The sequence below is a fragment of the Equus asinus genome, chromosome 7 (assembly GCF_041296235.1).
Source record: "Equus asinus isolate D_3611 breed Donkey chromosome 7, EquAss-T2T_v2, whole genome shotgun sequence".
NCBI classification, from domain to species: domain Eukaryota; kingdom Metazoa; phylum Chordata; class Mammalia; order Perissodactyla; family Equidae; genus Equus; species Equus asinus.
In genome coordinates, this window is record NC_091796.1 from 101066525 (window position 1) to 101081190 (window position 14666).

General features: G+C 47.7%; 1 protein-coding gene across 1 annotated transcript; it reads right to left on the reverse strand.

Moving 5' to 3' along the window:
- Positions 1-5931: 5931 nt before the first annotated feature.
- TCL1A (TCL1 family AKT coactivator A) lies at positions 5932-9693 on the reverse strand. The gene is made up of 3 exons (XM_044773146.2): positions 9574-9693; positions 6428-6598; positions 5932-5988 (listed from the first exon to the last, which is right to left on the reverse strand). The coding sequence occupies exons 1-3, from the start codon at positions 9691-9693 to the stop codon at positions 5932-5934; spliced, it is 348 nt and encodes a 115-aa protein (XP_044629081.1).
- Between the last annotated feature and the right edge of the window lie 4973 nt (positions 9694-14666).

Here is a 14666-nt window from a genome sequence, read left to right on the forward strand (position 1 = left end):
TCAATTATATTTTAATAAAGCTGTTATATAAAATATCTATATAAAACTTTTAAAAAGAAAATAAATATCCAATTAAAATAGCTAGAAAAGGCACAGAGGAAACCAGAAGAATACAGAAGTAAAGAACTAAAGATAAAAACAGACATCAGGGAGATAGAAAACAAACAAAAGCAATAAAATTAATAAACGAATCAGAAAGTTGGTTCTTTGGGAAATAAAATAGACAAACCTAATTTTACTAACTGGGATAAAGCACAAAAAAGGCAGAATAAGAAATGACAAGGGGCAACAATTATCCAGAATACTAAAAGTCATGAGGTTATTTTGAAATACCTATGAAAATAAAATACAAAACCTAGATGAAATGGATACTTTTCTAGGAAAATTTATTTAACCAAAATTGACCCCAGCAGAGATAGGAAGCTTAAACACACCAATTTCCACAGAAGAAACAGAAAGTTGTGGAGGTGCTCCTTCGAAAAAATTACTAGGCTCGAATGGCTCCTTAAAGGAATTCTACCAAGCTAAAAAAAAGACAGAGAATTCTAATGCAATTTACAGTATTACAGGGTATAACAAAAGTAAAGCCTCCAAATTATTTTTATAAAGTGAATATAACTTTGATGCCAAAACTTGACAAAGATTGAAAGAAAAACAAAACAAAAAGAAAATATCAGACCACTTTGACTACAATGCAAAATTTCTAAATAAAGTATTAGCAGAGAGACCCCCCCCCCAACATGAACACAGTATCCATCACGACCAAGTGGGGTTTGTTCCAGGAATGCAAGGAAGAGTCAATATCCTAATATTCATAGAGTTTAAGAAAAGTATTATATGATCATCTCCTTAGATATCAAAAAGGTATGTAACAAAATTCTACACCCATTCCAGTTAAAGATTCTAAAATAGGAATTGAAAGATACTTCTTTAACATGGTAAAATGATATGGTAAAACAGATATTTAAGCCCCAAAGCCAGGATCTTACTTAATGGGGAAACTCTAGAGGTTTTCCCTGTCAAGTTGAGAAAATACAAGAATGCCTACTACTTCCACTACTCGCCATAGCCTTGGAGGTGTCAGACAAGAGAAAGGATTACAACCCTACGAATTAGAAAGGAAGAGGTAAAAATATCTCTATTTGCAGATGCTATGGTTATATATCAGGAATACCCAAAGAATCAGTGAAAACCACTATAAATAATAATTTAGTAATATAGCAGAACATAAAGTTGACATACAGAAAACAATAGCCATTTTATACACACACATCCCTTTGAGCAATATGCTGTTAAAAGATAGAATTAACACAAAAGGGAAGGGAAGACACCATTATAACAGCAAAAAAAAAATACCTGAGAGCAGTTTCAACAACAATGTGCAAAACTTTTATAATTAGAATTGTAAAAGGTTCCTGGAAGACACAGATGTAGATTTAAATAAAAGGCAAGACAACATTCTTGCACAGGATGACCGCACATCAGAAGGACGCCAAGGGTGCAGAGGACAGGCTGACGGGGAACGTCGTGGTGGATGGTGGGCTGGCGCCACCTGAGCTCCCATCTGGCACCCTCGCCACCACTGCATTGGGGAGACCTGACTCGGGGGGTTCCAGATCGGATGCAGTGAATGGTATATGGCACCACCCAGGACGTGTTCTTGCCCAAAGAACTGAACTGGAATGGAATCCAATCAAGTTTCTAAGCTGCCAGAGTACCGGAAATAGGAAGAGAAACATACTAAAGGATATTCTAGGATGCCATCAACCAAATCCAGAAAGTCTACAGGACTGCGCATCTGTTGTGTTCTAAAGAAGGAAGAGGGTGCCCGTACAGATGACTAGAGACTGGAGACGCATCAGCCACAGGCAGTCCGGGTGTCGATTTAAACCAGTGTAGAAAGACACTGAGATACGCGGGGAAATTTGAAACCAGACCAGGGATTAGATGATACTGAGGAATTACGGTTAATTTTGTGAGGTGTGATCATGGTCTTGTGGCTCTCAGGAATAAAAAGTCTTACCTGGAAAGATACATAATAAAATACTTGTGGGCGAAATTATAAAGTATTTAAAAGACTTTAGCAAAAAAACAAACCCCAGCTTTGTGTGGGGGAAAATGAAACAAGATTGGCATGGTGTTGAGGACTGCTGAAGCTGCTCCGTCGGATGCCGATTTGCATTTGGGCCCCTGGCTCACCTCTTCCAGCTTCCTCAAGAATGCTGTTCCTTTCATTGTACCCTCTCTGTGCCGCCTTGTCAGTTTGTCCCTTCCCGCTGCACAGACACACAGGCTCCATTATCTCCAACCGAAAACACTGTACTTCTCCAATTCCCTCACAACAAAGCTCAGAGCAGGGACTGTCCCTTCTCATCTCCCCTTCTCTCCTCGGCCCACCCCATAGGGCTGTGCCCGTCACAGCGCTGACTCCTTTCCTGACAGCGTCACCATCTGTCTCCATGTGGCTAGATCCAATGGCCACTTCTCCGTATTCAGCCTCTCCACAGCCTCGTTCTTACACTTTTGTCTCTAGCTTTCAAAGACACCACCATCTCTCCATCTGCGACCTCAGTCAGCCCCTGGCTTCAATTATCATTTATGTTTCAATGACTCCTAACTGTGTGTTTTTAGTCCTGACCTGAGTTCTAGATCTATATTCAATCAACAACCTCTCAGCCCTCCTGCTGGAGGTACCACAGGCCTCTCACGCGTAGTTTGGCTCCCACAGAGCTCCTGATCCGCGCCCCTGCCCACGCTCACCCCTCCCCATCTCAGCAGAACCACTGTCCGCCCCACTGTGTCAGCCAGAACCCAAGTCATTCTTGCTGTGGAAAACTGAGATTCTGCATTGCACTTAGAGTTAATTGATTAGGGGCAATTTTTATAAAACAGCATTTCTCTGAGTGAGAAGAAATCCTTTTGCTGTTTTTAGTTTCCTCAACAAATTCAGCCACACAGCACTTGTCATTTCCTCCTGGGACTCTCCCCACGATCTGAGAATCCAGCTCCCTCTCGTTTGCAAAGTCCAATCTTAAAGGCCCCTCCACAGACACTGATTTCTTCACCACCCCGCCTACCTCGCCGCCACGTTACCGTTCTGTTTTCTCTGTAGGATTCTGCACATTCTGAGCTGCCACTTCATCTCTTTCTAAAAGGAAAGCTGCATGAGGGCAAGGCCTTTGTTCCGTTCGCTGCTGGATCTGCAGCGCCTGGCACAGCTAACGACAGTGCTGGAAGGTTTCAGAAACAGAAGAATCTTGCACGAGAACTGCCCTAGTCTGCTCAGGCTGCTGTCCCAGAATCACACAGACTGCGTAAACAACAGACATTTGCTTCTCAGTTCTGGAGGCTACTGGGAAATCCCAGACCAAGGTGCTGGCAGGTTTGGTGTCTAGCGAGGACCCTCCTCCTGGCCTGTAGACAGCGCCTTCTCCCTGTGTCCTCACATGGCGCTTCCTCAGTGCATGCAACTGAGCTCGCCGGCTCTCTCTTTCTCTTCTAATAAGGGCATTCGCCCCACCCTCACGACCTCATCTAACCTTAATCATCTTGCAAAGGCCCCACCTCCAAACACCATCACGTTGGGGGTTAGGGTGTCAACACATGAATTTTGTCAACACAAACATTCAGCCCATACAAGAACTTTCCTCTTCCTGGGCCTGTTCCTAAAATGAGGCAACTGGCAGATCTCTGGTGTTCCTCCTGCTCTGACTTTCTGATGCTCTGTCTCCACTGAGAGGCGTCTGTCTAGTAAGAGTTCCCACAGACCAACGCTTGCACTGGGCAAGGCACTGGGGTTAAAATGAAGAGATACAAACCCTGACAGGCGTGGTGTCCGATGCTTATCTGTCTAGCGCCGGGTAAGACCGGGATCAGAGAACATAAAATGGGAGCAGGAGTATTTTTCTTAGATAATTCTCTTTGTAGACACTTAACCACCTGTGCGTATCATTATCCCCACCCCCATCCCCCATCTCTCTGTGATGAGGAAGCTGGGGACTAAAGTCACGCTTTAGTGGGGAGGACCAGCATTCCACAGAAAGGACTCCTTTCACTGGAAGGCATCCCTTTGTGACACCTGAGGTCCTGCTCACCTGCTCAGAAGGCAGGGGCAGGGCAGCTTATCTTGAGGAGGTGGCAGGAGGGACCCGGCATAGGGTGGGCTGGGCTGTGACCACAGGTCACGGGAGGTGGGGAGGGGACTCTGGTTGGCGCTTGGGTGGCCAGGACATTTTCAGGGAGGAGGGACTCCTGCTGGCATGGGAACTCCCATGTTCAGGAGAGCCTGGTGCGTGTCAGGGCAGGGAGGAGACAGAGCTGGCAGGGGCAGGGCAGTGAGGAGGGCAGGGCCAGACGGAGAGCGTCTCTAATACCAAGAATTGCTGAGAAAGACTTTTTGAGGCCACTTACTCGGCGGTTCTCAAATTATGCCTCCAAGAGCACAGGGGTTTTGAATGTTTGGATTATAAGAAGAAAAAAAATTCCAGCCTTATCTCCAAAGTAAAAGAAATATACTAACTTCATGAGTATTCTTTCTCTTTCAGATTTTCTTATTCGCTGACTGCCTGTTCTTGTTTCTCTCCACTAGAATCTAGGTCAAGGATAGAAGCTGATTCAGCACGAAGTTAGATGAATTGTCTTACATTTAATCAAGCAACAGTACAAAGTGTTCACACCATATACAACTTCATAACATCCAGATGTGTGGGCATCTGTAAAAGGGAGGACCTCCAATCTCTGTCCTACAGGTGGGCAATCTAAGGGGCTACCTGCAGTGCTTGCCTGCCTGGCCTCCTGCCATGTCACAGGCCCTGGACCTGCGACCAGCAGGCACAGACTCGGGCTCCTCGCAGGCCTCCTGTGAACTGCATTGAACCTGCTGGTAAGGTGGGGCTTGTGCAGGCATGGTTGCAGGCAGGCATGGCCACGTGAAACAGCCAGTCCAGGGGCTCAGAGGCCTGGCCCAGGCTCAGGCGGGTGGGCCCCATTCCCTTGCAGCCAGAGGTACACGGAGCTGAGGGAACAGAACAAGAATCAGCCCAGGTGTGCAGCACATGACGCTATTTGCTGTGAGGAAAAGAACAGAGAGGGAGGCCGAGAACCATCAGGCAGCTGAGAAGACCAGAGGCACAGGTATAGCTGGGGCACCTGGAGGACGCTGTACCGAGCCAGGTCCTCTGCACTGCCCATGGGCCAGGGGATGCCAGGTCCAGACAAGTCCAGCAGGCCCTGGGTGGGGCTCATCCTCTGCCTGTCCATTCCCTCCCGGATGTGGGTAGGCAGAGCAGAACACAGGGCTGGTAAAAAAGTGAACACAAGCTCGAACATCCCCACTGCAGGCCGGCAGGACGCGGGCTCAGGGAGACGGGAACCACGGGACCTGGGGCGGGAGGACAAGAGAAGACAGGTCTGAGGCAAAGTGAAGGACCTGGCAGAGGAGAGGGGCAGGGTGCAGGGAGCGGGGAGCGGAGCTGCTGGGGCCAGTCTAGACGGGAGCTGGGTGGTCAGTGCTGGCCCCAAAGCTGAGCAAGGGCCAAGTGTGGACAGAGCGAGCAGCTTGGTGCCACAAGACCTGGGTTTGAAACCTGGCTCTGTGATCCGGACAAGTCATTGTACTTCTTCAAAACTCATTTTTATAAGCTATAAAATCAAGTAACACCTAATTCAGTTGATGTGATGATCAGGCGACAGTGCCCGTCACCTTGAAGCCCTGTACAGATGGGGGCCTCTATCACTGAGGGGGCTGCCTAAAAAGGACTGGCTCCCAAGGTGGTCAAGGGGAGAGCCTGGGTCTCCAGCCCCGGGGACCCTCAGGGGCAGCACACTCAGGGTGGAGTCAGCGCTCACTGCCTTCGTGGAGAAAGGGTATGCCTTCTTTCTGACCTGGCCACACTGGACTCAAAGGTACCGGGCCCCAGGGTGCTCACCACATCACTCATTATCCGGGTCTGGCACCTGCTCGAGGAGCATGTCCTCTATGCCACTGAACTGCGGGAGAGAAGCGAGTTAGAGCCCAGGGATTCTCCTTCCGTTCCTGGCTCCTGGGCCCTCCACAGCGCGGAGCAGCAGTTGGGAACCTGCGTGGGGCTGGGGGGGGGGGGGGTGGGTGGGGGTGGGGGTTCCAGGGGCCCTGGGGAGATGAGACTGCCCTTCCTCCCACCAGCCTTCACCCCGTGACTGCCCACGAGAGAGGCCTTCCTACGGCCGAGGGAGCTTCTGTTAGAGACCTCAGAGGGTGGCCTGGTCATTCAGTTCTAAAGTCTCTCTAATCCCGTCCTTTAAAAATCTGCAGTTGTAAAGTCCTTTTTTTTTTTAGCTTTTGGTGCAGAGATGGAGGGAACAGATATACTGCAGAGGCCAGACATGGGGAAGGGAGAGCAGGGCCATCCAGGATGCCCCGATGGTCCTTGGAGAAGCACACACTTGCCTCGATGTGGTACACTATGCGCCAGAAACTGGAGTCTGAGCCTCGGTACTTTCTTCCTGGGTAAAGCTGCCACATCAAAGGCAGCAGGTAAGGGCCTAGCTGGCTGGGGCGCACGGGCTCCCCCAGGGGGATATCTTCCTGGCGCATCAGTACCTGGAGGCTGCTGTCCATCTGAAAAGACGAGAAGACCAGGGCCCACCTTCAGGCCAGGGCTCCTCCAGGCACAAATAACCAGAGTCCTTCCTGCCACCCACCTGGCCCAGCTGGCATCTGAGATGCTGGCAATCACAGTTCCCAGAAGCTCCGTTCCTTAAGCCATGCATGCTTTTCACAGGGACTCTGGCTGGGCCAAGAGGACCAGCAGTCGCACATGTCCAGACACCCAGACAGGGCCACCAAAGGCCCACTTCTCCCTGACAGACTTCTAGTTGCTGGGTGTGCCATGGGACCCTGAGCTTCCTTGCCTATTTCAGCTGATGGATTTTCTCCGATTTTTCTTTATTTTGTCATATCCCATTTTAAACAAGATATCTCCAGACCCCAGAATCAGGTGACAGACCACTTTTCCCCATCCCCTATTATCATCGCTCCCCCAGACTATCACGATAACTTCCTAAGTTGCTGCCTTGTTGGTCTTGTGCCCCACAATCAATTCTCAGCATGGCAGCCACGCTGTGCATCTAAATATCATGTCACTCCCCTGCTCGACACCCTCCAACGCCCTCCCATCGCAGGCAGAACGAACTGAAATGTTTACCATGGTCCACAGGCCCACACAGCCGGGCCCCTGCCTCCCCCATCCGTCCTTCTGTCTATCACCCCAACCCCATCCCAGCCACAGGGGCCTCCTCGCTATTTCTGGGACATGCCACACTTCCAGTAAGCTCCTGCACCTGTTGTCCTCTGTCTGGAACATTCTCCCCTAGATCTGCGCAGGGCTCACATCCTTCTTTTAGGCAGGTCTCTGCTCAATTGCATGTCTATAAAGACAAATTTCAGCAAAATCCAACACTAAGCTATAAATAAGAGGCATGCCTAGAACAGAGGTGCAGACAGGTTTCAAATAAAATCGTGGGCAAAATATCACAGGCAAATGCGAATTAAGACACTCAGGGGTCCTGCCTGAAGACCCCACGCCACTCGTGATTGCCTCTCATCCACTTCCAACTCCTGCATAACTGACTACCTGCCTCCATTGTTTTGTTATCCTCCTCCCCCAGTTGCACGTCAGCTTTACAAGCAGAGGGGTTTTATCACAGTCGCTGCAAACCCCCACAGCCTAGAATCGTACTTGGCATGTAAACTAGGCACTCCTGTTTGTTCAATGACTATTTTTCCAAAGGGGAAATCATTTTTGCAAATTTTCTATGAAATAAATTAGATCTCACTGTTAAAAAATAATTCAGATCATCCTGCAAGGTGTAAGTGGGCAAGTCCCCATTCTTGCTGTGTTAGACTCTTCCAGGTCCTTTAACCATTTTTAGTTTGCTCATTCATCTTTTTTCTTGATGATTTAAGTACATCTTCGTTGTTAGTGCTGTCGATTCCAACTGCTAGCAACAGCGGAGCGGAACCCTGCCTGGTCTTTCTGCACCATCCTCTCACCAGAGCTGTATCAGACAATGCTCCACTGCTGTTCACAGGGTCTTCATGGCCAGTTATTTTGGAAGTGGGTGGCCAGGTCCTTCTTCCTAGTCTGTCTAGTCTGGAAGCTCTGCTGAAACCTGTCTACTGTGGGGGACCCTGCTGGTATTGAAATACCAGTGGTGTAGCTTTTAGCATCACAGCAACACGCAGCCACCACAGTATGATGACAACCAACGGACAGGTGGTGTGGTCCCCTGACTGGGAACCGAATCCCAGCAGAGGCAGTGAGGGCACCGAATCTTAACCACTAGACCACCAGGGCTCAGGAAGTAAATCTTTACAAATTAAGAGTACTAGTCCTTTGAGTTACATGGGACAAATTCTGCCCCACAATTTGCTAGTGGGTTATGTTTTGTGCAGAATTTACAATGATCATGTGAAAACTCTGCTTTGTGGTTTCAGTGTCATGTTGAAGAAGATATTCCCCAACCAGAGATTTAAAAATAGATATTCACTTAAATTTTCTTCAAATACTTGACTTAAAAAAAAGTAAATATTTAACTTGATTTTTATTTCAAAAATTTAAATTCCAATAAAGATGTAAATATAGATGGTGGTTAAGAACCTGGAATCCCAAGCCCATAACCTACCAGCAGTTCCACTTTGGACAAATTGACATTTTTACGCCTCAGTTTCCTCATCTGTAAAATGGGGACACAGTCACTACTCAATAACTTTTTGCTGTTTGCTATTATATCACATAACTGTTTTAATATTATATATTTTAATTTTGCTTTTATACTTTCTTCTATTTATATATGGAAAGAGTTTCAACATTTTTCTCCTAAGTTTCTTGGAGGAAATCCATGCTCTGATGGAAAGTACTTGTAAGAGAGTTATATTTCTATTAAAAAGTTAACATTAACTAAAGCTCCATCTTAAGGCATTACACATGAAACGTCAACATTTATTCAATCCTGGCTTTTATCCTACTGTATTGTTTGTGAAGTTTGTTTCTTCCACAGCATAGAGGAGGTATGAAATATCTCAACCTCTGGGACAGTGGTTCCCAAACCTGGCCGATCATAAGCTGTTTGAGGGTCCTTTTAAAGCACAGATTTCTGAGGCTCACCTAAGGAGGTTCTGATAATCGACCACGTGTATGCATCATTACAGATGTTCTTGCCATTTTATGGATTAGGACCCTAAAACCCAGAAAAGTCCTATTTTACTCAAGATCATATTCACACACTCCAGAGGCAATGGGTGCCCATCCTCCGGCCCGCATGCCTGTGTGCTTTTCCCACCCACCTTCCTGCCGACCTGGAGAACTCCTACTCATCCTTCAGAGCCCAGCTCAAAGTGGTTTCACCTGGAGCCCCCTGACCACCCTGGGCGGATCAGGCCTTGTGAGCCTCGCTGCCACCACCCTCACCCTGCCGCCTCTGAGAGGCTCCTCAAGGGCCTTGCACGGCCTGGGGCGTCTCTGGCTACCCTGGCTGGACCAGGGATGGTGATGCCCATGCTGCCCGCCCAGCCTGGCCCCAAAGCGGCCGTACCTCGATGGTTATGGGCAGCCAAGTGCGCTGGTTCTCGTCCACATACACGGCCTTTTCCCAGATCCACAGGCGGTCCGGGTGAAAGGCAGTGTGCGCCCTGAAGAACGGGAGCTCGCCCATGGCGCCCCGGGCGTCTAGGGAGCGGGAGCCGCAGCCTCTCTAGGCCTCTCGCTGCTGAGCGGGATGCAGGGCGCGGAAGACCTATAGCGGGAGCGCGGCCAGGCGCCCCCAATCGGCGGGGCGGGAGGCGGGCGGGCCGCCAGGTGGGACGCGCGAGAGGGCGGGGCGCGAGGCCGGAGGGGCGGGGCGCGAGGCACGTGGGGCGACCAGCAGATTCCGGAGCTGGCTCGGGACCCAGGCCTGACTTGTGCCCTGGGACCCTGGCAGCGTCTAAGAGCAGAGAGCCAGCCCAACAGGCCCAGGACCTGAAGGGCCTCAGCCAGCCAGCCTCGCCCTCCGCCCTCCACTGCCCACTGCTGGGGAGTTACCCTGGTCTGTAGCTTGGTCCTTTCCTCTGTCGGGAGGCACCGGTGTCCTTCTCTTCCCTTGGTGCCCGGACCCCACTGTTCTGAGTCAGCTGGTCAAGCCACACCCCAAACTGGGACTCTGAGCCTCTGCTTGGAACTCACAGCTGACACCAGGCAACCCAGAGCCAGGGCCCCCCTCCACATCTTCTGGGATGAGAAGAGACCGGTGCAAGCCTGAACCAGGCCTGGACTTTCCCAGGTTCACAGCATCACCTTCAGCCTGTGGGTTTGGGTGTCAGAATCAGTTTCCTTGGCAAAGTGCAACTCTTGAAGCCCCCTCCCCCTCCCACACCCAAGACGTCCGTTTCCCACGGCTTTGATGATGCTGTGGTCATCTAATAGCTATTGTGAAACTTGGTGGTGAAGAAACGTGGGTTTTTCCCTTTATAGGCTTTGAATTCATTAGTGAAAACATCGTTCAAAAGGAATACTTAAAAAGAAGCCCCTCTCTCGACCCCAAGATCAATGGATTTGAAGTCCCTGGGTTATATGATCAAACCTCCTCTCTGTAAATTACAGGAAATAAGGAAAACAATCTCACTTCATTTTGGAGTAACACATGCCCATTAAGGCAATTAAGAAAATAAAAGACAATGAGAAGCTTGTAAATGAGCTTCAGCCCCATTGCTCCAACATCACCACAGTTTGGTGCCTCACCTTCCGGCTCTTTCCCATCTCTCTCTGACTAGACACTAAGAAAATAACCTGTGATCTTTTGAAACGTCATGAAAGTGAAAATGAGCTTCACACCTGATCCCCTGACAGCAAAGGTATGTATCTGCTGCTCTGCCTACCCAGACAGCCTAATTCCCAGGAAGATGCCGAGGTGGCCTGTAGTAATAGAGATATAAGAGGATTTACAAGGAACACAAAACGGAAGACAAGAGCCAAGTAAAGTTGGGAGTGGAGGGAGGGGACAGGAGCCCAGCAAACCTGTCTCCCAGGGCAGCCCCTCGTGGCGTTAGTATTTGATATTCAGACTTGTGGCTTTTCAGGCTCATTTCCCTGTGGATGGTTCTTAATTCCAGACCCAGATAGCCAATGGGAGCACGCTAATCTGGTAATCTGGTAATATGCTCTGTTGGAGAAGTCTCAACCCAGTCCTGAGCTTTGAGGTCAAAAATGATTAACAAGTCCACTTAAGCAGTGCTGCCGGGTTGGTCTCTTGTGGCAAGTGAAGGGGGCACCCAGGAGCCAGTGTAGCCAACTCACCCAGCCACATAGATGGCTCCAGGACCCAGAATGCCGCTAGGCCTGTCGGTTTCATTAGTACTTGTTTTACTTTTCTAAGTGGCACAAAGAAACAAATAACGGAGCAGGAATCAGACCCATTTGGCCGAATTTGCCTCTGAATGTTCTGGGAATATGATCCCCGCTACTTTGAAAGAACAATATGTTGCTTCAGTTTCACACAAGGGTGTCTTAATATTGAGCAAGAGTATACATCATTCTTTGTAGGATTCAGAAAATCCTTTGAGAAGGGGTTCCAAAACATGAGAAGTGAAATAAGGATGACTGAGGTGTTCATTGGGCAGCTTCTGTGGAGGCCTTGAGCCTCCCTTATGGAAATTCCAGAAGAGGGAAAACAATAGCTGCCCTGTGGCCTCAGAGACATGCGGCCTCTCCAGCATGTTATCTGCCCCATCTTAGGGCACTGAGGCCAGTCAGTCCAGCTTTAGAGTTGTGTATTTGTTTCTGACTCTTTGTTAGTCTGCAAGCTCCCTGAAGATAATCAAGTAGATGTGTCATGTAGAAAGTAACAAAAAGGGATTATTTTAACTCATTTTTTTAAAGAATCCTTGACTGATGCTTTCACCTCCTGACTTGGATCCAATTTTGACTTTGCCGTTCTCGCCTGTGATATTTGCCATCCTTTGCCATCTCGGCCTTGTTGGTGTGCTTTTGTATGAATGGACCAAACTCCATGGTCTCTAAACCCATTTATAACTCAACAGTCTCTGATCCCCTGATACAGTCACCTAGTGAGAGAAGAGAACAATTACAGCGTGCTACAATGAAGGTCAGGATGACATTGGTACCAGGATTTGGTACCAATAGATGGAGATGGATAAACTCATGACGTTAGTTCAGGAAAGCCTATGGTTTTGAGCAGAATGATTCTGGACATTAGGGACCCCAGTGGAATTCATTCTTCAGGAGTGAGGAAGCCATCCTTGTTTGGGTTCCAAAGAAGGGGCTTGAGGGTGAGTCATAGCCATCAGTATGAACTACAGCCTTGCTGCCCTAAATGTGTTTCCTGGACCAGCTATATTAGCATCACCTGGAGCTCATGAGAACTGCAAAATCTGGAGCCCTCCCCAGACCTCCTGAGTCAGAATCTGCATTGTAATGAGATCCCCAGGGGGTTTGTGGACGTGTTAAGCATTGGTCTACAGGGGGAGGATCGGAGGGAGAGATGGTAGGTGTCTGCCTCATTCCACCAGTTCCCTGTAGGTTTCTCTAACTATGACACAAGAGTTGGACATGTGTTTCTGTATCATTTCCTTCTAGGCTATTTTATTTTCTGTCAAAATCACTTCTAACATATAAAGCATTTTTCTCTTAAAAGAAAATCCTGGTACCAATGTCATCCTGACCTTCATTGTAGCACGCTGTAAAGAGCCTATGTAGGGCTATGCACGCATCCAGGCCTCCGGGCCCTGCAGTGAATACCCCAAACCACTAAGTTAGTGGATCACAACTCTGGCTGCTAATTGGAATCACCTAGGAAGCTTTTGTAGCCTATGTGTGCCTGGACCCCACCCCTGACCAGTTAGCCAGAATCTCTGAGATTGAAGCTTGAGCATCACTTTTTTTCCTTTAAAAGGCTCCTCAGGTGACTTAATGTGTAGAGAAACTTGAAAACTACTTCTCTGAGATTTGAGTTACCGTTTTTGAGGTGTAAACAAGATTTATAAAACCAAATAACCGTGAAAATGTTAAAGATATTCTTTGTACCACCAATTCTCGTTGTGAGCCTCCCCTGGAGCCTGCACTTTACTTCCTTCTCTATGTTCTCCTTTTAACTTGCTGCTTCCCATCTTTTGCGTGCAGGGAACCCTAATGCCAAGATTATTAGGATTGAGAGGGTCTGAGAGCTCACCCATGTGTAAAACACAGAAACTCTGCTACATAGATGTTAAGGCATCGTGCTAGTTACCTAGAGTGGTTTTTTAAAGTTATTCCTGGGTCTGGGCTGTATTTTACATAATTAAGGCTAATGAGCAAGTGAGCTCAGGCTAGAAGGGATGGTATAGCCTTTACCCATAAGGGAGGAAATTTTATCTCTAGATGAACGGAGAATGTGGGACAAGAATATTCTAAGTAAAACTCAGGGACTGATAATGACTTTGTCCACTGCATGGCTACTCACTCTCTCTTTAAACTTCACAGAGTTTTCTTTAAGTTTTAAGTGTGGCTCAGACTTTGAGATATATATGGCGATCTTGTTAAAATGTAGATTCTAATTTTGAAGGATGCGGTGGAGATTCCAAATTTCTAACAAGTTCAAGGTGAGGCTGAGGCTGATGGTCTGTGAACGAACTTGAGTAGCCAGGCCCTAGACTAAAGCAACACACACACACAACACAAATGCAAAAGGAAAACGCACCCATAACCCCTATTCAAAACGCGCCCAATAGTTGATGCCGACGAGCGGCTGGAGTCAGCAGCATGTAGCAGAATTGCAACAGACCCTGTGAGCTAGAAATGGGGTTCCCATTTGCCCAGAGGCAAGTGAAAGTTTACCTGAATCTGTTTCAGAAACATTTCTCAATCCTGGGCTTTTCCACCCTTTGGGTATCACCGACAGTGTTACTGGTCCTGCGAATTGGCTCGGTTCTTCTTGTTCCACCCTCAATTCTTCTTAATTTGATTGTATTGTATTTCCCCTCAGGAAAATATTTCATATATCTCTTTATTCCTCCTAGGAAATTAGCTCATAATCTTTATGCTTCTAACATATATAAGCTGAGATAAATATGTTAACGACAGACTGCTTTTAGCTTTCACACTGAAAATGTCCTCTGTACCATTCACACAATATCTCTTGACCTAGCTTTTCAATTTTAAGGATATTTTAAATAGAATTCTAGTCACTTAACATGGTATGGGACTTATTTTTATATAGGAGGTATATAAATATAATATACTATACACTAATATGTAACTTTTCTATAGCCAGCCCTGGTGGTCTAGTGGTTAAATTCTGTGCTGTCACTACCCCAGTCTGGGTTGGTTTCCCCATCTGTCGGTTGTCATACTGTGATGGATGCATGTTTCTGTGATGCTGAAAGCTATGCCATCTGCATTTCAATACCAGCAGGGTCCCCCATGATGGACAGGTTTCAGTGGAGCTTCCAGACTAGACAGACTAGGAAGAAAGACCTGGCTACCCACTTCCGGAAAAATTGCCCCTAAAAACCCTGTGAGTAGCAGCAGAGCATTGTCTGACACAGCCCCAGAAGGCCAGAGAATGGAGCAAAAAGACAGGGCAGGGTTCTGCTCTGCTGTCCACAAGGTTGTTAGGATTCAGAATCTACTCTACAGCACTAACAGCAACAAAAT